The sequence below is a fragment of the Capricornis sumatraensis genome, chromosome 3 (assembly GCF_032405125.1).
Source record: "Capricornis sumatraensis isolate serow.1 chromosome 3, serow.2, whole genome shotgun sequence".
In the NCBI taxonomy this organism is placed as follows: domain Eukaryota; kingdom Metazoa; phylum Chordata; class Mammalia; order Artiodactyla; family Bovidae; genus Capricornis; species Capricornis sumatraensis.
In genome coordinates, this window is record NC_091071.1 from 5,765,675 (window position 1) to 5,791,027 (window position 25,353).

The 25,353-nt window shown below is 45.7% G+C and overlaps 2 protein-coding genes across 5 annotated transcripts in view; one reads left to right on the forward strand and one right to left on the reverse strand.

The window, feature by feature from the left end:
- ZNF3 (zinc finger protein 3) overlaps window positions 1-25,353 on the reverse strand; it is a 527,297-nt gene that overhangs the window by 484,377 nt on the left and 17,567 nt on the right. The window lies entirely within an intron of this gene.
- LOC138076609 (zinc finger protein with KRAB and SCAN domains 1) lies at window positions 226-24,116 on the forward strand. 4 transcript variants are annotated; one of them, XM_068968853.1, is made up of 6 exons: window positions 226-687; window positions 930-1,083; window positions 3,073-3,164; window positions 3,438-3,564; window positions 5,532-6,350; window positions 23,175-24,116. In XM_068968853.1, the coding sequence occupies exons 1-6, from the start codon at window positions 262-264 to the stop codon at window positions 23,780-23,782; spliced, it is 2,226 nt and encodes a 741-aa protein (XP_068824954.1). In that variant the 5' UTR covers window positions 226-261; the 3' UTR covers window positions 23,783-24,116. The 4 variants fall into 4 exon arrangements, with proteins under 4 accessions (XP_068824954.1, XP_068824955.1, XP_068824956.1 ...); XM_068968854.1 differs by lacking the exon at window positions 23,175-24,116 and having other exon boundaries at window positions 5,532-6,523; XM_068968855.1 differs by lacking the exons at window positions 226-687; window positions 930-1,083; window positions 3,073-3,164; window positions 3,438-3,564; window positions 5,532-6,350 and adding exons at window positions 16,223-16,321; window positions 20,932-21,420; window positions 21,711-21,903 and having other exon boundaries at window positions 22,947-24,116.

The window sequence follows — 25,353 nt, forward strand, 5'->3', positions numbered from 1 at the left end:
TAATATCTACAAAGTGACAGTGAAAACAGTTGGTACCGGGGGCTTTTTTTTCCTTTACTATTCAGAGGCGTTTTTAATGCTTGGTTGTGTAGCCTTGTATGAAGTATTAATGGCAAAGTATCACTTTCCATAAAGGTACCAGTAATTTTTTTTTAACTCTTCAGAAATAGTACAGAAACAGATACCAGGCATCTCACAGGACAGAAAGGAGAGCACAAGAGCACAAACCCTGTTCGGATTGAGTCAGGTCCCTGAGCCTGAATGATGACTGCTGAGTCGAGGGAAGCCGCAGGTCTGTCCCCGCAGGCTGCCCAGGAGAAGGACGGCATCGTGATAGTGAAGGTGGAAGAGGAGGATGAGGAGGAGCACATGTGGGGGCAGGACGCCAGCCTGCAGGAGTCTCCCCCGCCCGACCCGGAGGTCTTCCGCCAGCGCTTCAGGCACTTCTGTTACCAGAACACTTTCGGGCCTCGAGAGGCCCTGAGTCGACTGAAGGAACTTTGCCACCAGTGGCTGCGGCCGGAGATCCACACCAAGGAGCAGATCCTGGAGCTGCTGGTGCTCGAGCAGTTCCTCTCCATCCTGCCCCGGGAGCTCCAGGCCTGGCTGCAGGAGTACCGTCCCGACAGCGGGGAGGAGGCCGTGACCCTGCTGGAGGATCTGGAGCTGGATTTGTCAGGACAGCAGGTGAGGCGAGGTGACGCCTGTGATGTGTGAGCAGCACGTGGACTTTGAGACCGGAGCAAAGAGAGAGTTACTGATTTAAAGCTCGTATTTATAGACTTGGTGGTACTTTGATCCCACTCCCCTTGGCTAAGTATTCTGGCCCTGGCCCTCTCCCAGCCACTGGCATACTTACTGTCTTTTTGTTTGTCTAAATTCCTGTTTAAAAAGTAATTTACCCACAAGCCCAACCTGTTTGTCCTCAGGTCCCAGGTCAAGTTCATGGGCCTGAGATGCTCGCAAGGGGGATGGTACCTCTGGATCCAGTGCAGGAGTCCTCGAGCTTTGACCTTCCTCATGAGCCCACCCAGTCCCATTTCAAACATTCATCTCGGAAACCCCGTCTGTTACAACCTCGAGGTAAGAAGCCAGGTTTCACAGGGGGTGTGAAGCGGGGACTCACCAGTCAGATGTGTCTGTGTTGTTGATGCCTGTAGTAGAGAAGCGTGTTTGTTTCTGTTGCCATTACTACTACGTATCAGAGGAAACAACCTACAGACCAATTTCATGAGTTAAATAATGTTACTGAGGAGTAAAGTGGAATGTGCATAATAAACTTGAGTGGACATTATATTATTTATTGAATTGTTAGCATTCTGGATATCTAGCAGACTTTTTTTTAACAGGAAAGTCCTCAGAAGAGATGATATATATCCAGCACTCTGGTATGTCATAAATTGTCTTTAAAAGTATCATTTTTAAATTGATTTTATTTGGGACTCCCTGGTGGTCCAGGGGTTAAGACTCCGTGTTTCCACCGCAGTGCTTCCACTGTACTGCTCAGTGCATGCTGAGGGAAGCTGGACCCTCCATGCCGCACAGCACAGTCCAAGAATAAATACACTCATTTTCTTTAAAATGTATGAATACTGTATAACATCACTCTTTTTTCTAGGTTATTTTCAGAAATTCCAAAAAATGGGAAAAGGATGGAAAAAATGTTTTGGTTGAGGAACATGAGGCAAAAAAAATCATTTAAGAGTCATATAAATAAAAATTAGTTTTTTTCCCTTGAGGGAAATATTAATGTATTTTATCCACTTTTAAAACCAAAGTAGGTACATAGACTATCAGTAAATAATAATATCATGCTAAAAGAATGATTGTTCAAGAGCTGATAAACACATAATCCTTACCCAGCGTGTCTGTTTGTGGTGACGTGCAGGGTGGGCGTATAATGCTGAGGGAGCATTCTCATCGGCCCGCTCTGGAGGACACCCAATAAGCTGGAGAAACCCCCGCGAACCAGCCAGTACGCTGTGTTTAGTCCATCACTGTCCACCCCAGCCCATTATTTCCTCCTAGGGGTTGAAATCAGGAAATGGAAAAGGATATTCATGGTTTTAAATGCCAGATTAGGGCTTCAGATCTCCAGAGTAACAGCTTTAGAAATCCTGGAATGTGTAGTTGTTACATAGTAAATATGCATTTATTCTTAGTTTCCTCTGTGCTGATCATCTTCGACGGGTGTTTCCTCTCTCTTGTAAGGTTGGAGTGCTAGGTACTTGATCTTTTTGCACACTTTGCTCTAGCTTTTAGTAATTTTGTTTCAGAATGGTTTTTCTAAATATCTTTGCAATACAGTAACATCATCTGTTTAACAGTAACATTTCCAAATCTAACATTACTTGGCAAAGGAAGGTTTTGATTTTGCAGTCTCCTAAGAACTTTCCAGTTTTTCTTATACATTACAGTTAGTGTGATCCTATATTGAATATGTCTTTTATTAGAAGAGTATCATCAACCTATGCCTTTATACACTTGGAAATATCTCATCAGCATTCAGACCCTGTGTACGTTTTATCCAAAAACTGGTCAGGTGAGGGAGAAAAGTAGAGGGACAAAAATCGGCAGAAACTTGAAACTAAGAAGAGCCCATCCTTCTCTGTTTCGAGACGTTACTGCTAAAGATTTTTCAAACTTAATTTTTCACAACTGGATGGGAATCTGAAGTCCTAGTACACGTTCCTTGGACTGGAGAAGGTTCAATTATGAGCCAGACCTGCCTCAAGAGCTGAGTGTCGCCCACTTCTGTGGCTGGGAACAAGAGCCTGGCCCTGGTTCTGGTTCTGGCTCTGCCCTCTCAGCAGGGGACGTTAGGCAAGTCACTTACCCTCTTGGGGCCTCTGTCTCACTTTCTGTGACTCCTTGTTCCTCCTGCTCAAGAATAGAAGTCTTGGGAAGACACAGCTTATGCTGGCCTTCTTACAGTCCCTGTAATTATCCGTCCTGTAGTTCCTTGTTGAACATCAGGCACAGTAGTGCAGGAAAGAGGGTGCCCTGGGCCCTTCTTCGAGGGGGACCCAGAGCAGAGCTGGCTTCACTCACAGCTCCTTTCTCCTCCTTCAGCTCTCCCTGCCACCCACGTTCCTGCCCCTCATCCCGAGGGGGCTCCCAGAGACCAGGCGATGGCATCTGCATTGTTCTCGGCAGATTCCCAGGTGAGCTGTGGGCCCCTCTGCCCTCCTGAGTCCCTGCCATCTGCCTCTTGCTGGGGCCCTTCTGGCAGTCTTCTCCCAAGACATTGGCTGTTGAAGCCCGGGCCCACAGAATAGCCCCACTCCCCAAGGGTCCACTGGAGCCTGGCGCGGCTGCCTTTTCTTCCCAGCATCCTGTAGGTTTACAGTCACCTCCGTCCCTGACTGCAGGTTCGGGCAGTGGGACTGTCCCTGGGCTTTGGGGGGACTGAGTGTGGGGATCTCATGTTATTTCAGGCAATGGTGAAGATCGAGGACATGGCCGTGTCCCTCATCCTGGAGGAATGGGGATGTCAGAACCTGGCTCGGAGGAATCTCAGTAGGGACGCCAGGCAGGAGAATTATGGGAACGTGATTTCCCAGGGTAAGACGGGTGCAGGATTACTTGTGATAAGAGGGTACTGCTGCTTTTTCCAGTAGCTGTGGGATCTCTGATGTGTTAGACTACCGAGCTCCTTTGTTCAGACCAGATGGAGAAGGAGAACACTGTTTAGTTCATCCCAAAGCCTGGCGATGGGACTTCCTGACGCCACGTGGATTCCTTAGGTCTAGGTAGTTTTACCTCTAGGGAGTCTTTTGAAAACAGAAGTAACTCTTGTGTTCTGATTCCCTACCTTTTCAACTACTCAGTCACCAGTGAGGATTCTGCTTCATTTCCTGTGGTTAAAATTGAGGTGCTTTTGTTGGGGTTGGGGAGTGTCTATATTTTTTAGTGTAGAGGGCCAGGTGAACACTGACCATCAGTTTCATCCTAACCTGGGACCTGTTCCTGAACCCACCAGGCATCCTTCCACGGGTTTTTGGTCTTGCATCCTATGAGTGCTGCTCCACCAAAACTCTGTATGTGTAATTCCATGACCTTATGCCTGTCCCTCCCTCAGGGTCAGGTTTCCCAGGTTCCAAACCTAATGGTGATCTTCTGTGAAGAGCTCTGGCTCCTGAGTGTGTAGTAAGAACAATGAAGTTCTCAGAGGCATCAACTGAATAAGACAAGGTGACGCAGCTGACAATCTCATTTGTCTCTGTTAGGTCTCAACCCCTGGGAGACTTCACTGTAGGAAACTGTCAAATCAGTCCTGTCACAGGGAAAGCCCACTTGCTGGGACTTCTGCCTGGGGAGAGCAAGGGGAGTGTGAATGAAGGGAAACTAGGAAGACAGGATGTTACTAGAGAAACTTCAAGTTTTGTTTTGAACCATAGGGTTAGCTGGGGTTTATTTCTTAATACTTGCTCTTTGGACAAGGTGAAGATTAAGCCAAAATACTGATCTGTGTTTGTGAGCTGGGTAGTACCCACCTGTTGCTAACTTAAAACATAGGGAACCATCCAGATCATCAAGGACCCAGGCTTGGAATTCAAAAGAATAGACCAGTTTCATTTTCCTTATGATCGGGTCAGTATTTATGGCAGTTTCGTCACTAAAGTCGGGCTAGATATTCAGCTCCTTCGGTGGTTGTGTTGAGGTAGTGCACACCCACTTGGAAAGGTTTCTTAATGCCAAATAAATGAAGAAGATTTAGATTCGTTTGTTTTTTTTCCCCACTCGAATATAAACATATAAAATAGTGTTTCTGTGCTGAACAGTTTTTAGTCTCTGCTTAAAAACAGTGCCACACAGAATATAGCAGTCCGCAATAAAAATATATTCCAGTTTTTGTAGGTTGCCAAAATCAGAGATCAGCTCTGTATTTGTAAAATCTTGTTTTCTTATATTACATCCTTTGTGAGCCATCTGCAGACATCTTTTCACTTTCTTTGTTCTTAGGGATTCTCAATCATCTGTCAGTGAAACTTTCGGTTACATTTACTGTTGCCCCAACCAGCTTCTCTCCCTCAGCCCTGTTACGTGAGCACATCACCTTTCTTCTCCCTGGTAGAGAAAAGCTGTTTCATGTGTCCAAAGGTCCACATCACCTGCCAGATTCTTTTTAATTTCATAAATACCAAGTTAAAACTGAAACTTTTTTTTTAATGGTATTGATTCTTTCAAATTAATTATTGGGTGACCAATTATAGAACGATGCTTTGTGGCCTCTTATGTTCCTTAATGCCTCACCCTTTCCCTTCCTTTCTCGCCTGGTCTGTTCCTTCTGCTTGTTCCCGGCTTCTGCACACTCCCTGCATTTCCTTCCCACTCTTTGCCTGCCCTCACATTTCCCACTTCTCCCTGTTGTCCCTATGTGTTTTTCCATTTTTCTACTATTCTGTCTACAGTTGGTACTGTGAGGTCATTTTACAGGTATGTAGAGGCTTCCTGGAAAAATGTCACTTGAGTAACCTATATATTCAAGAGAAAAAGGTGCTATTTGTATTTTCTGTCTATTGTGTCAGGTTGTGAAAACAGGAATGAGAATGAGGAGTCCACCTCAAAGGCTGAAAGTGCAGAAGACTCAGCATCACATGGGGAGACTGCAGGAAAATTCCAGAAAGATGTCGGAGAAAAGCGTGAACAGCAGAGCAGAGTGGTAGAAAGGCAGCAGAGAAACCCTGAGGAGAAAGCTGGAAAAGAAAAGAGAGACTCGGGGCCAGCTACAGTCAAGGAGAAAAAACCCAGCACAGGAGAGCGAGGCCCGAGGGAAAAGGGGAAGGGTCTGGGGAGAAGCTTCAGCCTGAGCTCCAACTTCACCACCACCGAGGAGGTTCCCACAGGAACCAAGTCCCACAGATGTGACGAATGTGGAAAATGCTTCACACGGAGTTCAAGCCTTATTCGCCATAAAATAATCCACACTGGAGAGAAGCCCTATGAATGTAGTGAGTGTGGGAAAGCCTTCAGTCTTAACTCAAACCTCGTCCTGCATCAGCGCATCCACACAGGAGAGAAGCCTCATGAATGTAACGAGTGTGGCAAAGCCTTCAGTCACAGTTCAAATCTTATTCTGCATCAGCGAATCCACTCTGGGGAGAAACCCTATGAATGTAACGAGTGTGGGAAGGCCTTCAGCCAGAGCTCAGACCTCACTAAGCATCAGAGAATCCACACGGGGGAAAAACCCTACGAATGTAGTGAGTGCGGAAAAGCTTTCAACCGAAACTCATACCTTATTTTGCACCGGAGAATTCACACCCGAGAAAAGCCCTATAAGTGCACAAAGTGCGGCAAGGCCTTCACCCGGAGCTCAACCCTCACCCTGCATCACAGAATCCACACCAGGGAGCGAGCCTCTGAGTACAGCCCGGCCTCCCTTGATGCGTTCGGAGCATTCCTGAAAAGCTGTGTGTAAAGCATTTGTCAAGCCATTTCCCCCTTTCATTTCTAGAATGATTTCAGAGATTTGTGCCCATGGAGGGGGAAAAAAAAAAAGCCTAAACAGGTTATAAAGAAAATCACACTCAAGGATCCTTACAGCTACATCAGCAGTGTTCTGCCTTTGTCTAGTCTGTGGGCCGGTAGTTCTTCCAAAGCCCCTGTAGGGAAATACTCAACTCGGGATGTAATCCACATGCTACTTCCACACAGGACAGAAGCACACACAGGAAAACATCAAGGCTTTCAGTAGTGAGGGTACCTCTAAGGCACTCTTGGACTGTCCACAACCACACCATATAATTGAAAAAGACTGAGATCGTGTCTGTGAAAATAACACCGATGTCCAAAACCTGCTTGGCACACGCAAACCCTGCTTGGCCAGCATCTTGCTGAACCTTACTTCTCAAAAAAGAGGGACAGTTCGAACAAACTACATGGAGACCTGCTGCTCAAACTAATTACATAGATATGGTAAGTTCTGACCAGGTACTGGTAGCCTGCCAAAGCTGTAGAAATCTAGGAGTGCGCTCATCCATATCAAACCAAAGATTCCCATCTCTTCCTGAAAGGGAGAGTCCACATGCACCAGGCAGCAGTTCCAAAGGTAGCAGGTTCTGTCCTCCTCACTGAGAGAGATCCTGCTGAAACGGCAACTGTGATTCAAAACTCTTCTCTCCCTTTGTGAGATCCCTGAATCCCTAAAGCGCTGTCGCGCTCCTCAGTGCATCTCTCCATGAGTTAGCACTTGATGCATACTGTCTGTAATCCTTCATTGTTCCACGGGTGAAAGTTTTCATCACTCCCCAGAAGAGACACTTCTCCTGTCGGGTATATTTATATTTGTATCCTGGACAGCCCCGGAACTCGTGCCGAGCATATAAGAAGTACTCCTGAGGCCTGACTTCCAGCAGGATTTTCACATTCACCACAGGGCCCGTGAGTCAGGAGTACCCGAAATACGGTAGCCCGGGCCAGCTTGTGAGACCTTCAGGGCCAAGGGCATTGCTAGAGCTCCAGGGTCTCATGCCTGTTTTTGTCTTGAAGATAAACATGTCAGTCCACCACCGGCATAGACTATCTGGACCCAGATCGGAGAGAGAGTACCAGGGAATGTCAGAAGTGGCTTTGTTGTCATCATCTTAAAAAAAATAGACACTTAGGCTGTTGCTGGACGTCCGTTTATGGCAGAGATGTTCACCAGAATCTGCTGGATGCCGTGATGATTGGAGCACTTTCTGAATCATGTGGAACGTTAAAGAATAAAGTTCAGAAGATGTGATTTCTGTTGCTTTTCAGAAAAAGGAACGTTTTTTTCCCCACCCCTTCCAGACACTTTGAAAAAACATATGACACCATTATCTGGCAGTTACTAAACATGTCTGTTGCTCCAAGCAGCTCACCAGTCTGCTGAAATGTAGGTGGTTGTGTCGCAGTCATTCTGCACAGGGTCTTTCTTTCCTGCTTCTCGTCGCTAAAGGCTGTGATGAGGCTGTGAAACTTGGATCTTTCCCACCGTCTGTGCAGGAGGTTGCACTCCCTTCTGTTAGAAGCTTATAATAGACCATTTTTGGATACACACACACACGCAAGCCCCAAGCAGCATGGGCTACATAGGAAGTCATCAGGGCTTCAGGTAGGGGTGACTGCTCATGCAGGAACTTAGAAACAGACTAAGAGCACACCTGAAGACTAGCCTCATGATAGGAGACTCCCCACCCCCTGCCACGTAGAGTTTGAGATTTTCCGTCAAGAACTAAAACTGTCCTTTGTCACTTGTTCGTCAGCCAACAACCCAGGCTTGTGAAACAGTGTCAGCTTCATGGGGAGCCGTGGAGGTGGGGGCAGCTGTACCCTCAACTCCAGGCCAAACAGCACGAATCCTCTGGCCTCTGTAACTTGGACCCGCCCCAGCTTCCCTGCAGCTCCTGAGCGGTTGGGTCTGTGTGTTGCCCGGGGGAGTTTCACCGAGGTCAGCTGGTGACCTGAGTAGTCTATCCAACCAGGTGAAGAAAAGGAGCGATACTCCAGAAGGGCAAACCTGACTAACTTTTGATAGAAAAGGGAAGGTAGAAGAAACTGCTTTGAGGAGTTTTCTTCAGAGTAATACAAGGATGGTCAAGTAGAAGACTTGGTGCGTTTGAGCAAAGACTTCTGCTGCCAGGGAACTACTGAAAGCAGTGAGGTGCTTAACTCCAGACACTGATCAAAGTACCACCTGTTCTGAAGAGGGAAAGAACACTGGTTGGGTCCACGTTGGCCTTTTTGAGCCACAACTCCATGCCAACATAATTCTGCCATCATTTCTTCTTAAGGAAATTACAACTTGTTCCCCCATATGAAATTCCCATCTTCCTGGGATATCGTACTGACTGGGACAGCTATGGGGATTGCTCCAGGTCTTCAGCAGATGGACTCCTTGAAATAGCTATTTGAAGACATCTTTTCTGAAGAAAACAGGGGCTACCGCTGTTTATTAAAACTATTCACATTCATTTATCAGCTGCTCAGCACAAAGTATAATTGGGTCATGGTCCAAAAGGCTCACAACATCTAAATTAGTGCTTGGAATCGTCATTTGAAAGTCCTCGACTGGCTGAAGTCTGTTAACAGTTCAAGGACTCTAGTTAACTGTTGGCATGCTAGCTGACCCAGTGGAAATTCTTGAGAGGTTTTTAAAAAATATACCTTAACCTTGCCAGGAAGAGAAGTAAAATTCTTCATGTTGCTGGGCATTTGTTTCTGCTTCATCCTGGCAGGCAAGGCTAAAGCCTAGGACTGCAGATGTATGAGGCATCTTGATACGTAGGGCACTTAGTATTTTATTAAAGGCATAAAAGTGAAACTGCTAAAGATATACAGACAGGTTGACCCTTTCGATAGGTAAGAATTTGCGTCTTACCTGGCATCAGAAAATTCATTCCAGGAAGGAACCTCTTAAATGTGATAAATATGGCAAAGCCTTTAATCACATTTCAGCTTAGCATCAGAAAGCTCACTGTAAATAAACATTGTTATGTGAGGGAAAACTTTCCATGTATAGCACTCATTGCTTTGGACAGAAAAGGAATTCCTTCAGTATGTTCCAGTCATGTAACAAATTTCAGAAACACTGTGGAGAAAGCTCGGCCTTCACTGCAGTGGATCCACAGAAGAAGAAGAAAATGTGGGGAAATGCTAAAGAAACAGCAAAATGTACAATTTCTGACAAAAGTTGTTGATGTTGGGTACTTCTGTATATTTTGTATGATCATAATGTCAGGGTCTGTCTTGAACCTTCAGCCCCTGTTGTTCTGTATACTCCCTGTACCAGGTAATGTATTTTTATTTTAATCTATTTGGCAGAACACATCACTCCAAAAGAGCAATGTTTTGGAGTGAGTAGTGAAAGTGACATAGACAAGTCAATTCACAGAACTGAGGAGAGGGAAAAGTGAGGGAAAAAAAAAAAACTTCATAGTTCGGTGCTTATCAAGTCAAGAACTTAGGAATGAGTAGATCCGTTAGGAGGGACAGGTGAATAGGGAACTAAAACGGAACAGTTTGCTATAGACGCCTGCAGTTTCCACAGCCAGAAACTCGACGCTTAGCTGCCAGATCACCGTTTCAAGCAAGGAGAATGGGTTCTCTGAGCTTGTCGGGGGTGGAAGAAGGTCTGCTCCATGAATTGAGAGTAGGAAGTGGACTGGGAAGGCCAGGGGGACCACTTACTATCTTGACCTGGACCAATGGTGTAAAGTATCATCCTGCTTCCCCCACTAACTCTTACCTCTGTGTTGAGAAAACGTGGGGTAGGAAAACACCAAGATGGACTTTTCCCTGGGAAATAGACACAGGTGCGTCTAGGCCCCGGCATTGCAGTGTTCCCTCTGCATACCTCCTGTGTGCAGGGGTCTCCTGTGTACCTCCCCTGATCCCACTCACCTCCCCTGGCCTGTGATTATTAAAAGAGGGCTTGAGAAGATTCACAGCTGAGAAAGAACTTTTTTCTGTTCTTTATCCTAGAGTTGATCACCTTTTATTGCAGGGTCCAGTTATCCTGACGTACTCATCTAAAGCTAGCTAACCAGGTTCATCCTACCACCCTCACGGAAGAATCGTCGTGTAAATTGGTGTAACAGAATTAACCTGTAGTCAGACAGTGACAGCAATACCTGCCAGAGAAGCCATGTGTTTGTGGTCCCGCTCTGTGCAACTGCTCAGAAATAGCGATGAGGGGACCATGGTGCCTGAACTGGGAAACCAGATGCAGGTCTGCAGATTGCAAAGCAAAATGCAGAATCAGAGAAAAGGAAAGTAAGTGGTATAAATAGATGTTTTTGTAGAAGTTAGAGTAGATTTTTATTTCAGCTACTGCTGGAGAATATAATAGCGTTGTTTAAAAAGTTTCTCTAACATTTGGGTTTCATTCCTGGGATGGACACTATACATTGAAAAGTAGTCACTTATTTTGCTATTCAAATTAATTTTTTATTATATCTAAAACAAATTATCTGTTTTACTTTTCAGAGCTTTGTAAAAACAAACTTGAAGTTATAGGGAGGTAAGCCATCTCCGGTTCTGCAGGTCAAACAGAAGTTTGGGAAATATTTTAGACATCACATAATAAGAATGTCTTAACATGAGAACTTAATTTCATATTGTCTGGTTCTGTTTAATAGTGAATACCACAAACCTCGTGTTTTTCTCTTATCCTGAAACCGTGGAAGGTAAAGAGTGAACATTAGATTGACTTCTAAACAATGGTCTGTTATTTAACAGGTTTTTCTTCTAATTGTTGAGTTTTTCACCTCCATTTACTAAAGAATCATGACTCACTTCAAATTGCACAGCAGTCAGCAAAGTTAATTGGTCCTAAATTAAATTTTCTCCCTTCAGCAAGCACTCATTAAACAGTCAGGCTGAGTGTGTTAAGATGCAGAGTAAGTTTGTGAGGTATTGAAAGGTGATGCTGAAACTGGGATTTCATTCCAGCATCAGATGTGGGTTTCAAGTTCCTTTGGTCCAGGGAGGGAACTGGGCAGCCACAGGTGCCCCCAGGTTGCTTTTGGTTAGTCTCCCAACAAGGTCAGATGCCCCATGAAGGAGAGTGGGGAGGAGGCTGGTAGAAGACACACTAGCTGCTTAAGAGTGACAGGGGAGCCTGAGGGAGGGAGAGGAGAGACTGGCCATGAGTTGTGGACCAGTACTCGCCCGCCTTTCCACCTGGCCCCTGCCCCGCCCGAGCAAGGACAGAGCATATTAGAGATGCTTCTGCTGGTTGTAGGGGTTCTTATGTGAAAACAGATACGTGAGGGGGGTGGGTGGGAGGAAACAGGTGATGATACAGGGAAATCTGTGAGTTTAGGGGCAAGGGGTGGGATATGCAGGCAAAATCAGCAATTATTTTAAAATGAACATACGTATTTTTATTAGCTTTTAGTTAAATAGAGATTATTACACCCAGGTTGACACGATAAGCCTAAATCTATATAGAGGACTAACTCAGGCATTGTCTTGTTTATCTGTAGACTGGATAAAATAAACCTTTCCTGCTTTGTCAGTTCCTGGTTTCTTCGTTTAGAATAAATTAGACCAAAAGAAGAAATTCACTTGTCTTTGTACACCCCCCCGAGTTAAGTTATTGCAGTTCAAGCCTGGCCTTTTCATTTCACTGGTCTTTGAAGAGTCCAGGTGTTTGATAGATGTTCAGTAAATGATTTTTTAAGTGAACTTGTTTATTTTAAATCCTCATTAACATTTCTGGAAAGACTTCTTCCGGTAAGTAATGGGATCTTAGAGGGAAAATGGTTTTTTTGTTGTTGCTGTTAAAAGCTAAGAAACTCCATTGAAAAGGCTTTTGAAACTTGCTCGAGAGGTAAAAGTTTCAATCATGAAAAATGGCAGCAAACTGAAACTGATATGCACTTACAGTCAATGGTCCATTTCAGGAGGCCGGTGCTGTCTGACAGAGAAATGTTAGAGTGGTGAGGTCGGGGTAGGAGATGGTGGGGATTTGTAATAAATATTCTCTTTATGTTTTCTTCCAAATCTTGGTAAAACAATAAATTATCATCTCTAGGTGGCAATAGTTGCGATGTTTGTGTTTTGTTGTCCTTGGTTGCATAAAATGTACATTTTGCATAAAGAAATAGAAGTATAATTTCAAAGTCAAAAACATACTGTGACCCACAAACAACCCTCATCCAAATGACATGTCCTAAGTAATATCTCAGGAGCTTAGGTAGCTTCTAAGAGGGCAACAGAATCGAAAGCCATGGAATAAAGATGCTTTTTAACGATCTCCTAAAACATAATTTTCTCATAAAATGAAACCATTAAAATAATCTTTGACCACTTTATGAAACTTAGAAACAAAACATCTTAATGGTAAGAACAGCATGTAAAACTGATAGTTTAGATCTTTATGACTTCTAATAACTGTTTATTAGAAACTGTTTTTTGGCTTTGTCTCATTTAAATAATTTTTTTCACTCTATTTAGAAACCAGAGCGAAGTGCAGAGTGTTCTGTTTTCCCCTGAGCTTCAGTTTCCATATCCTAAAGGGGTCCTAAAGGAACAGTATTTGCCCTGGAATAATGGACATTGCTGATACAGGTTTAAGAGCCCTTTCCAAACTGTTGTGTCCATCAGTAGTCGCCACCACCGCCTCCCAGGTGTCTTCAGCACAGCCTCCACTCCAGATGCCTGAACACGGGAGGTGCTGGTCTCAGTCTTCCTCTACCTGAGTTATCGGTCACTGCACCCTGCATTTGGTTCTGGACTCGCATTTTAAAAGACATCAACCATAGGAAGGAAAAACAAAACCACCTCTGGTGTGCAATGAAGGGTTTTGTTTGTTAAGGAAAAAAGGCATAAGAACTTGGTCTCTACCCTCAAGTATCTAAAGGCTTGTCATGTCAGAAGAGAGATTCTGTCTGTTCTGCACAACTCCAGGAAATAGATTTAAATCCCTTTCAGTAAACAGTGTCAGACCATGTCCTGGGTGTCAGGAATAATAGGTTCTGCAATGAGTAAGGCAGATACTTAAAACCAGCTCTGCCCAACCTCAGCCTCTAATTGTCCTGGCAGAGGCAAATTAGAAAAAGGCACCTCTTCCTCAAGACACTTGGCTGCCTTGTGCTGGTGAGTTGTGATAACCGCACAACTCCAGGGACTTCCCTGGGGGTCCAGTGGCTGAGACTCCACCCTCCCAATGCAGGGGGCAAGGCTTCCATCCCTGGTCAGGGAACTAGATCCCACACGCTGCAACTGAGAGCCAGCACAGCGAGATAAATATTAAACTGTACAACTCCCTGATGAGATGAATGGTGGCCCCCCAGGGTTTTGTAGGGCCCAAGTTGCACAACCAGGAGGAGTGACCCCAGTGGAAGTCGCTGGGAGAAGGAACCTTGTCAAATCAGCCAGAGCAGGTTGCTGCATCGAATCAGGTCAGCTGTGACACCTGGGGTCCTGGGCAGGAAGGGATTTTGCAAGTGGGAGGGTTGGGCCACATGGCCCTTTGTGATCTCCATCTACTCAGAGAGAATGCAGTTTTTTTCTGGGTTCTTCCACGACAACGGGTAATGAGCTGGCAACCTGCTCTCTTGTAAAAGTCTTGGCAGGAAACTATCTTCTCTTGTTAAGAAGACAGGTGGCCTTCTCCAGAGAAGGTAGGATCTGCGATGGGCAGAGCCACATCCATGGCGGTGGGGCATGGGAGGCCGACATTAAAACACAGGAGATGAGAAAAATATTGTAGCCCAGAGTTTTGAAAATTAAAATGTCTTTGGTATTGGTATAGCTAATTACAAAGCTAGCTCACTCTCCTGTGATCCAGGCGCTTTAAAGTTGTCAGAGGAGGTGGTTATTATGCCCCTTTTCCAGGTAATTAAACTGCATCTTCAAGTCTCCCAAGGCTGATTAGTACAGAGTTCCAGGTCTAAGCTATGGGGTTGTCTAACTACATCACCTTGATTCTCTTTTCATTTTCTTTAGCTGAATGTTGTCTTTGCAACTTCCCAACAGGCTGTACAGGTGGACTCCTGGGGATGGGGGGCAGTTTTAGAGCTGTGATAGGCAAGGAGCGTGCCTTGTTTTAAGAGAAATCAAGGTTTGATCACCCTCTACTGGCAAAGCATAGTGATAGCAGCAAAAATAAGTGAGTGAAACTTAAGGGACAAAGATCCTGAAAGCAGCTCTTTTGGAGAGAACCACAACCACCCTGTCCAAAACAGAGGAGGGAGCCGGGACTAACAGTAACCAGCGTAGCATTTCGCTTTCCAGATTTCTGCTACAAACGGAAGGGGACCCCCCCCCCCTTTTATTTTTCAAACCAAATAATCTTCCAAAACAAAAGAAAACAGTAATGTAGAGAGTGAAGGGGAAAAATATGGCAGAGTATGGAGATTTGTTTAAATAAGAAACCCGGGGCCCTCAGAGGGTCATGTTACACTTCACATTGCAATATTCAGAAACAACTTGCAGACAAGATTGTGAAACTGTTGGAGCTGATCTTTGGGACAATCATGTGGCAATTTCCAAATATTTTGAAGGGGCTGACAAGAAGAACTACTACATGCATTTTGTGAGAGGAAAAGCTCAGCCAAGACTAGGATCAACATGGGAATTCCCTGATGGTTCAGTGGTCAAGATTTGGTGGTTTCACTGCTGAGGGCCTGGGTTCCATCCGTGATTGCGGAACTAAGAGTCCACAAGACTTGTGGCACAGTTTAAAAGAAACAAAAAAGGCTAGGATCAATGAGTTGAAATTACAGGAAAGCAAATGTTTAATTGAACTTTTTGCAAGTAGAACTCTCCATAAGTTTCTTCCTATGTGATTGTTGAATGAATTCATTGGGAAGAGTATGAGGTTCTTGGAAGCCAAAACAATTCTGAAATGCAGATGCCACATCCCAGCAAGCCACCAACCACACTGGTTAACTTTATTTGCTGTGTGGTCTTTTCTCTAGTTGCTGAGAGCAGGGGCTCCTCCCTAGTTGTGCACCGTTTTCATTGCAGTTGCTTATTATGGAGCACAGCCTCAATAGTTGTGCAGCCGCTGAGTTGCTCCGCAGTATGCGGGATTGTCCTAAATAGGGACAGAACCTGTGTCTCCTACACTGGCAGGCGGATTCTTTACCACTAAGCCACCAAGGAAGTCCCAACGGCCTTTTGAGGGATCAATCCCTTATTTACAATTAGTCCCTAACTGCAATTGAGCAAGAGCGGGGGTGGGGGAGGGGGTTGACAAGGTAGGCAAGGACCTCTGTACCAAGTGCCTGCAACATCAGGTGCGCCTAGAAGGTGACATCAGAGATCTCTGTCCAGGAAGCTTAGAACCCACAAAGGCCCAAGGGCACAGCTATTTTAGCTGGATGTCGCCGGGAGAGAGAGAACTGAATCGCCGGCTTAGAGGGCTAAGTGTGGAACTCCATGTTCATAAACGGGGACCGAGTTCCCACGCGGTGACCAGCCTGAGGATCACAGGAGAACCGGCCTCAAGTCCAGGAGCGGGGACCGAGGTCACCGCGCGGAGCCCACGCCTCTCCCTGGCCCGGCGGGAAGCGGCGGGGTGCGAACACTGCCAAGACTTCGTCTAGTCGGCCCTTTCTTAGTTTAAAAAAAAAAAAAAAAGAGTGCGGAAAAAAAAAAAAAGGTGCGGACTAGGTCCCCGGCTGTTCACGTTGCGGGGGCTTCTCTCCACTAGTCCCTGCCGGGCAGGAACCTCCGGCGCACCCGAGACACCGAGATGCAGAGAGGACCTCCCGAGTTCCTAGAGGGGCCGCTGCGGCCTCTCGCAGCTCTCCGCGGGCGGAGCTATGACGTACTTCCGGCTGCGCCGGCCGCGGTGCGCGTTGAGGTGTCCCAGCGGCCCGAGCGGCTCTGACTCACGGTGAGCCTCCTGGTCCACGGTTCGCGTGGCGGGCGGAAGAGGGAGTTTCCGCCGAAAGGGTGCGGGGAGGGACGAGTGGATTAGGCAGCTGTGGCCTCTGGGGACTCCCCAGACCGGTCCGGGGAGGGACGTGGGAGGAGGCCTCTGTCCCTACCCAGGCCCAGATGGCGGAGGCCTTTGCTCTCCTGAAAGCATTTCCGCCCCTGCCCCCACCCCCGGGTTTAACAATCGAAAGTTGGTCTCTTTCGCGTTACAAAGCAGTTTTTTTCTGCCTTCGGTGAGCCCAGTCGCTGGTCAGCTAGAACAGGGATGTTTTCCGGGCTCTAAGTAGGCGGTCCAAATTCAAGGCTAATTGATTTAAGAATTCGCCCGAGGGTTGGGAGCCTCGTGTGGGAAACTGAGCCTCGGAAGTCTTGTGTATTGTCTGAAATATGGGAGGGACTAGTCCGTTGGGCATTGTTCAGGTTTGAAAGTAGGTAACAGGAATCTGCTCAAGTTTAGAAACTCATTTTAGAGGGCCGTTTACTTACAGTTTGTCTAGAGAAAGGTGATCTTGTGAGTGAGGTACTTAGAAACTCCTGTTATTAAAGGAACAGTTGGAAGAGTTTTGAAGAAAAGAGTTAAGCAAGACAGCTGTTTTCAGGTGTTGGAAGGCTACTACGGAGAAAGTAAATTTTGGACTAGGAGCGAACTAGGATCAGTGAAGAAAGAAGAGAAAAAGTGATGCAGAATTTGGTGCGGTCTAAAGAAGGAAGAAACGCAGAAAACTACCCAACAGTAGAAATCTGTGCCTCAAAATTACCAGATTTGCCTGCGTAGGAGTTTTCAGTTACAAAAGGGTAACATTTTTAAAGTTCTAGGGAAAAAAAAGCATTCTAGCAGCAATAGGTAAATCCCATTTAATTTTAGAATTTATAATAATAACTTGGTTCATTTATGCCTGATCTTCTAGAATGGGATTTGGGGCACTTTTGGGGGGCTTTGGGAAATTGGCCTAAAGGAGGAGGAAAAACTCGGAACAGAACAAACACCTCTGCTTGTAGACTATGAACTTTTGCTCTTTGGCCCTTTTGTGCTAAACAGTCTAGATAGCTTAAAGAAGATAGTTCATTGTGGTTGAAGGCAATGTGAGTAATGAAACCTCTGTTTTCTATTCACGTGCTTTTTTATTGTATTAACTATTTATTGAGAAAAATTGAGAAGCCAAGATCTGGAGGGTATCCCTAAGTGAACCTTTAGACAAACTCAGCATGACCAGATGTTTGGTCAAGACCAAATACTGGCTTTGACAGGGTAGGGGTGGGAATAAACCATTATCAGATTAAAAAAAAATTATTTACCAGTCTGACAGGTGGAAGAAAGAGGAGAGACAAAGGACAAGGAAATCCAAGAGGGAACAGAGACTGAAATCCTTGAGGCCTTGTTTTTGGTCTTGTGATGATTTTGGCTTTTACTCCGTATGAGACACGAAGCCTTGAAAGGTGTGAACAGAGGAGTCATGTGATCTGACGTATAATATTTTATAGACAACCGAGACTTCCTTGGTGGTCCAGCAGTTAAGACTCCGTGCTTCCACTGCAGGGGGCTTGAGTTTGGTCCCTGGTGAGGGAACTAAGAGTCTGCATGCTGTGTGATGGGGCAGAAAAAAGAAAAAAAGGCACAGATGATGGACTGGGACAGCAGTGTTGGAGGAAGTGAGATGTGGTTGAATTCTGAATCCCTTGGGTGTAGAGATAACAAGATTTAGTCCTGAATTGTGTGTAGAATGTGAAGGAGGAGTCAGGAGTGACCAGGGTTTTTTGCTCCGGAAAACAGAACAGTAGAATTGCCGTTCACTGAGATGAGTAGCTTTGGAGGAATGATGGGAAGTGCAGTTTTGGGCACGTTAAGTTTGGAAAGCCGCTGGACATGCTGGTGGCAAGGTCAAGTGGGTAGTTGGTTGTAAGAGTTTGGCGCTCAGAAGAGAGGTCCAGGCAGGAGAGTGTGAATTCGCGAGTGTGAATAAATAGACGGTAACTAAAGCCATGCTACCAGATGATATCAAGGAGAGTGAGTGCAATTAGGAAGAAGGCTCCAGGCGCCCAGCCTGCCACATGTTGGTGGCCTTACCGAGGCATGAATCTGAATTGTGGGCACTGCAAAACTGGTGTGCTAGAATAAATCACTGAGCTACTGGGCTCAGTTACTACTGACGGTACTCAGCAGTAACATTTAGGGAAACTTTCTTCCTAAAGTGTTTTGCAAAGGCAGTGGTTTGATGTAGTGGCATCTGTGTTTGGATTTGCTAAGTTCTGGGTAACAGATCCCATGTGAACGTGACGCAGGACACGCCCTGTTTAATGCCTCCTGTGCCGCGTTATAACCCCTAGTGTCTGAATTTCCCAGGCTGAATCCCAGAGGCTGAGCCGCCCAATGGAGAGTCCCCCTGTTCTTGGGGTGCCCTCCTCTGGCCAGAGTAGGGAATCCTGTAATAATTACAGAGTTGTTCCTGTGTTGGAGACGGCAGTGGTTCCCTGCTCAGTCTTCAAGCAGCCCTCACCCTGGGGCTTCAGCGGCATGCCCAGAGCAGAGGGCGGCGTAAAGGAGTGTCCAGTGCTGACTCTGCTCCTGTGCGGGAGCTGTGGTGCCTCGTAGGACGCTTCAGAGTTGGGGTTCCATAGAGGGGAGTTCAGCTATCGTCCCTAGAATTCTGCGTGAATTAGCAACTGATAATTACCAACTTTATCATAAAAGTGAAGTTGCATGTTGAGGTTTCATTCTTAGAACCCCATTTCCTGTATTTTTAATTACCCAAATTGATCACAAAAATAAAGGGGAAGAGTCATATAAAATACATGTTTTAAATACATATTTACCAAATATGTGAAACTAAATACGTGATATAAAAGCTGTAACAGATGAGTACCTTTATTGGAAGGTTCTGCATGGGCTGGAATTGGTGCTTTTTTGTTTTCCTGTTTTGTTTTGTTTTTTTTTGAAGGCCATAGAATTTGGGCATTAGAAGTAAAATCTGTCTTGGTTTGTTAAAAACTGCTTATGATCCTTTAAAGATTTTATGATTTTTCTAGTTACAAAAGTAATATCCACTAAAGAAAATTTAGAAAATGAAAAAGACTTTTAAAAATTGAAATCATGCATCATTCTCTAATGCAGAAATATCACTGTTAGTGTTTTTCCCTTTTCCCTTCATGGTGATTATGTGTATATTTTGTGTGTGTGCAAGATATTTCAGGTGCAGTCAGACCAGATCCATGGAGGCTGACATGCATGTTAGAAATGAGCATACTTTGCTGTTTGGCTCAGGAAACTCAAACAGGGGCTCTGTATCAACCTAGAGGGGTGGGGTGGGGAGGGAGGTTCCAAAGGGAGGGGATATATGTATACCTATGGCTGATTCATGTTGAGGTTAAAAAAAAAAAGAAATGCACATACTCAGTTTGTTAAATGCCTTAGATCTAGGTTATCGGCAACTCCTGTTCCCTCATCTTCAGCTTTTGTAAGCCGTTCGTACATTCTTTCTGTGGTCTCTGCTGTTGTCAGTGTAATGTCATGTAATGAACACCCACGTAGATTTTTATGTCTTTGGCTCCTTATTGAGACTGCTGGAATTTTCCTTACTCAGATCCAGTATAGGAACACCTATGTGACAGGAAAGATGCTGCTTAGAGTTTGAAAACATGCTCATCAGGAAGGCCAGTCATAAGCATGTAAGATTAACTAACTTACAGAGTTTTCTTTGAGAGAATATTTAATAATAGGGTGATTCTGTTGTCGGTTCACTTTCTGCTTTTCCATCTCCCCCTTTCTCTGTCCCCTACTGGTAATCACTAGCTTGTTCTCTGTATCTCTGAGTCTGTTTCTTTTTTGTTAGATTCACTGGTTTTATTGTTTAGAGTTTACCTGTAAGTGACAATGTACAGTATTTGTTTTTCTGTCTCTGACTTGTTGCACTAAGCATAATACCCGCCAAGTCCATCCATCCATGTTGTTGCAGATAGTTCCCTTCTTTATGGCTGAATAGTATTTGCGCACGTGTGGGTGTGTGTGCATGTGCATGCATGCACACCCCTTTCTAGCTGTTCATCTGTTGATGGTCACTTAGGATGCTTCCATATCTTGGCAGTTGTAAATAATGCTGGTATGAATATTGAGTGGTTTAGTCGCTAAGTCGTGTCCAACTCTTTGTGACTTCATGGACTGTAGCCCACCCACAGGCTCCTCTATCCGTGGTATTTCCCAGGCAAGAAGACTGGAGTGGGTTGCCACTTCTCCAGGGTGTCTTCCCCACCCAGGGATTGAACCTGGGTCCCCTGCATTGCAGAGAGATTCTTTACCAACTGAGCCACCAGGGAAGGCCCGTGTATATTTTTGAATGAGTGTTTTCATTTTCTTCACCCAGCTATGCAAAAGTAGAATTGAGCCACAGAACACTCTTTCAGAGAATGAAGACAAAATCAGATCAAAACAGGATATCCTGAGCTGATGCTAGCAAGAGTTTTGATAGTCATTGTTATATGGTATTTTTATAGTGGCTATAAGTTCCACAATTTCTTAAAGACCAAAAGCATACTTTTTCTTTAGATAATTTTATGGTAATCATATTTTCATAGGTTTAACGTGTAGTCCTAAAGAACCAGAAACCCACAGGAACCAATACTCCTGCTCCACGGAATCCTGTCTGTAGTGACAGCTGTTTCTGGAGTACCTCCGAGATGAAAGTGCTGGGCATGGCCACAGTTCTGGGCCCTAGGCCTCCACAGGAGCAGGGGCCTGTGATTGTGAAGATTGAGGAGGAGGAAGAGAAAGGGAAGCGCCTTCCCATGGAGATATTCCGCCAGCGCTTCAGGCAGTTTGGGTACCACGACACCCCTGGCCCCCGGGAGGCCCTCAGCCAGCTCCGGGTGCTCTGCTGCGAGTGGCTGCGGCCCGAGATCCACACCAAGGAGCAGATCCTGGAGCTGCTGGTGCTCGAGCAGTTCCTGACCATCCTGCCCCAGGAGCTCCAGGCCTGGGTGCAGGAGCACTGCCCGGAGAGTGCCGAAGAGGCTGTCACTCTCCTGGAGGATCTGGAACGGGAGCTGGATGAGCCAGCGCCGCAGGTAGGCCGGGACGCCCTCCTCCTCCGCGAGATTGAGGTCCCAGTGGACCAGGCAGGCGCGGGTGTGTCCACACGCTGAGAGCAGCTCACAGGACCTTCCGCCGAGCTAGACCGTCTTTCCTCCTGGTTTTCTTCTGTTATCCTGTGTGGAATTGAGGGATTACCCTTGGGAGTTGAATGGAATAGAGGGTCTCTTTCCTAGAGGTTCTACATAGCTGTTCTGAGATTTTCTTTCATTCTGGTTCTTAAAGTGAGCTGTGCACAGACCCAGCCTTTCATAATTGTCTCTAGGCATCCCCACCTCCCCGTGAGCAGAAACGGTCATGGGAGAAGATGTCACCCTCAGGAATGGCGGAGGAGTCCCTGAGCAGCCCGCAGCTAGAGTCTATGGAGACCAGTCACAGATACGAGTCCTGGGGCCCCCTCTACATCCAAGAGACTGGTGAAGAGGAGAAGTTCACCCCCGTGCTGAGGAAGGTTCGAGGTAGGACCATCTCTCAGGCCCCTGCTTGGTGCCCCAGGCCTCTGTGGTGGAAGAAGCAGTCATCCTCATTCCTGATTGTCAGGAGGTCCCCTGGGCGGACGAGGCAGAATGAGTTCCTTTCTTCCTTCAGGTGTGTCTCAGTCAGTCTTGGCATGGGAAAAAATGACACACTCTTGAAGGGAGAGCTGAACTTTGGTAAGGGGACTGTTCACGGAGGTGAGGGCAGGTTGAATGAACTGAAAAGAGATGGTGCTGGTTCATTTGTTCATGACTTAGTGGCCCTGCTATCATCAGTTTTTAGTGTGGATTTCTCTTTTTCTCCTTTTTTGTGTGTGGATGGTTAGGTGGACTTTAAGAAGTATGACTGCCTAGTGAAATGGTCTAAAAAAACTTAACAACTTCAGTCAGATTTCAACAGTTGCTTTATAACTGAGAGAATGACAGGAAACATGTATTGATAGTTTAAATGATGAGAGTTAAACCCTCATAGGAGTTACGTACTGTCATTCAAATTACCAAGGATCTGGGATTAGAATAATTATAAATGGACCAAACATTCTCTTTTATTGCTATTAAATACATTCAGCTTCTGTGAGAATCTGGATTTTGTGAGTTTGCCACCAGCCTCTTCGCCCTTAATTATCCTGTTTATTTTCTGTTACCAACTTTGACCCTTCCACAGTCTTTCTTGTTTCTTCCTGCCTGAACATTACCCAGCTTCTTTGCTGCTGTCTCAGTATGCTTAGTTTTGCCTGAAGTTTTGCCTAATTTCCCTCTATACCTGAAGTTCTCCTGGCAGACAGTGCTGTGTATTCCTCATACTATGATAGCTTCTGGTAGGGGCTTGCGTGAAAGTGTGGCATTGTAAACTAGATCTGATAATGACCTGTTTGTCTTAAACGTGATACTCTGACTTTATAGAGTTGTATTTGGTTACCCCTTACAATCCATCAGTGTCACCTGATGGTTCTGTTTCTCATTTGACAGTTTTTTTCTCATGACAGGAAGCAACTGACATGTCTTTATCCTGCTTACTGTTTCAGATCGTAAGTCGAAGACCCAGAATGAGGAATCAGCAGATAAGGAGGGAAGTTCTGAAGAATCTCATGCAGAAGGATTCAGAAGGGATACACTTCCCATGATTATCGCTGATAAATGTGAGGCCAGGTTAGAAAGGCAGTGGGTGAATCCAGAAAAGGAGAGAGGAGCAAAAACCCCTCTCCAAGACAAAGGTTCTGCTAAAGGTAGAGAAGTAGTGACTAAACCTGCCCCAGGAGAGAGACGTTACATATGTGCTGAGTGTGGGAAGGCCTTTAGTAATAGCTCCAACCTCACTAAACACCGGAGAACACACACTGGGGAGAAACCATATGTGTGCACCAAATGTGGGAAGGCTTTCAGCCACAGCTCCAACCTGACCCTTCACTACCGAACACACCTGGTGGACCGGCCCTATGACTGTAAGTGCGGGAAAGCCTTCGGTCAGAGCTCAGACCTCCTTAAGCACCAGCGAATGCACACTGAAGAGGCCCCTTACCAGTGTAAAGATTGCGGCAAAGCCTTCAGTGGCAAAGGCAGCCTCATTCGCCACTACCGAATACACACCGGGGAGAAGCCGTATCAGTGTAACGAGTGTGGGAAGAGCTTTAGTCAGCACGCGGGTCTTAGTTCTCACCAGAGACTCCATACTGGAGAGAAGCCGTATAAATGTAAGGAGTGTGGGAAAGCCTTTAACCACAGCTCCAATTTTAATAAGCACCATAGAACCCATACTGGGGAAAAGCCCTATTGGTGTAGTGATTGTGGAAAAACGTTTTGTAGTAAGTCCAATCTTTCCAAACATCAGAAAGTCCACACTGCAGAGGGAGAAGGATCTTAACTGTCAGATACCATCTTTTGGTGGTTTTTGTTTTTCTTTCTTTAGAACGTGAATGCTAGAGACAGCCTAGTAATTGCAAAGTTAACTATGGAGTAGATTTTGTTTGTTTGACTAAATGTCAAGGGGATGGAGTGAGAGCTCAGGCAGGGACAGGGTGGGTTACTCACCTGCCCACCAACTCACTGGGGTAGGGTCCCCTCACCACACTTCACGTCCCATACACCATGCCGGCATTGCCTTTTGTATAGTTACACTGCTGTGTATCCAGTATAATTAAAGAAGAAGCATTAAAACTGTTTAGCTGTTTTAACATATACTCAAGACTATGACTTGTAAAGAAATGAGCCATGTTGAACGCAGTTTAATCTGATTCAGAATAAACTTAAAAGTTCTTGTAATGCCTCAGGACTGTTACTGTAAAAAAATTGTTAACCCTATTCTAGAAAGAGGAAGCTTCCTGTTGGTTTTGCTTTTGGAAAGTTTGGATTTGAGGTCACTAGAGCTTTGAGGACTTGGGATGCGTGTTAGGAAGCTGCGGCCAGGTGTGTAGAGCAGCTGCAGCTCGGTCTTCGTTGTGCTTTTCCTACATACTGAACACTTTTTTTTTTGTCTTCGGGAACGTTCTGTCAGCCTCACATGCTTTTTGGTCTTGTGTACTCTGTCTCTGCCAAAGTCTGAAAATCTTGACTCCTTGAGATACATCCTTCTAAGCTCCAGAAGCCAGTAATACAGAGTATGATTTGACCTTAAATCAGTCGACCTTGTCTTTTCCCTCTGACCGGAGACTCTGGTTTCACGTGTGGCTTTTTGCCAGTTGGTCCCCCTGTTACTTGGAAACCCGACTTCACTCTTTGCTCCTGTTGGTTGCTTATCTTTGTGAGTTTTTTTTCCAATCTCTTGTTGGTAGTCACTGAAATATCTCTCTGGTGCTGCAGCTCTAGTGGTCATGCAAACCTGATATGCCAGGATTGAGGACAGCAAGAAAGTGTCATGTCTAGTACCAGTTCTGATCGCAGGAAACTGCCTCATGTGCCATCCTGGAGTCAGATTAAACTACAGGTAATGAGTCCCTGCACCAGCCAAATACGTTAGGGTGGGAGGTGAAGGAGTCATCATTGAGAAAGATTGAGCAGTGCTTGGATATGAACAGATTCTCATGGAGGCCCACAGAATTAAGTGATTAGGCGGCAGCTGGGTGTCTTTCCAGCCCCCACTGGAGCTGCTGGTCCAGATCAGGAACAGTAGGAACCTGCTAAGCCCAGAGACCTGCGTCTCGTCCTCTGGTGAGAAGGGCCTGGACCCCAGGTCTGTCCTGTCCCTTACCGTCCTGACTCTGCAGTGGTACTTTCTGATGGACGTTGAAGTGAGACAAAGGTCCAAACACTTCTTCAGCTCCCATGAGTCCATCAGCTGAAATCTTCTGATCTCTTTGTCCCAGACTTTCAGCCTTATTCTTTGCAGACCCGTTGTTTAGCCAAGCCACAGCCCAGGAGACCCTTTCTCCTTCCACGAAAAGCTGATGCTCAGTACACGCCTCACAGCTCTGCCCACCAGTTTTCCCTCTCTGGCCT

Coding starts and splice junctions, on each gene's coding strand:
- LOC138076609 (XM_068968853.1), top strand. CDS start 262: ATGATGACTGCTGAGTCGAGGGAAGCCGCAGGTCTGTCCCCGCAGGCT. Junction 3,565..5,531: donor TGGGAACGTGATTTCCCAGG/GTAAGACGGGTG, acceptor CTATTGTGTCAG/GTTGTGAAAACAGGAATGAG. Junction 6,351..23,174: donor CCTGCATCACAGAATCCACA/CCAGGGAGCGAG, acceptor CTAAACCTGCCC/CAGGAGAGAGACGTTACATA.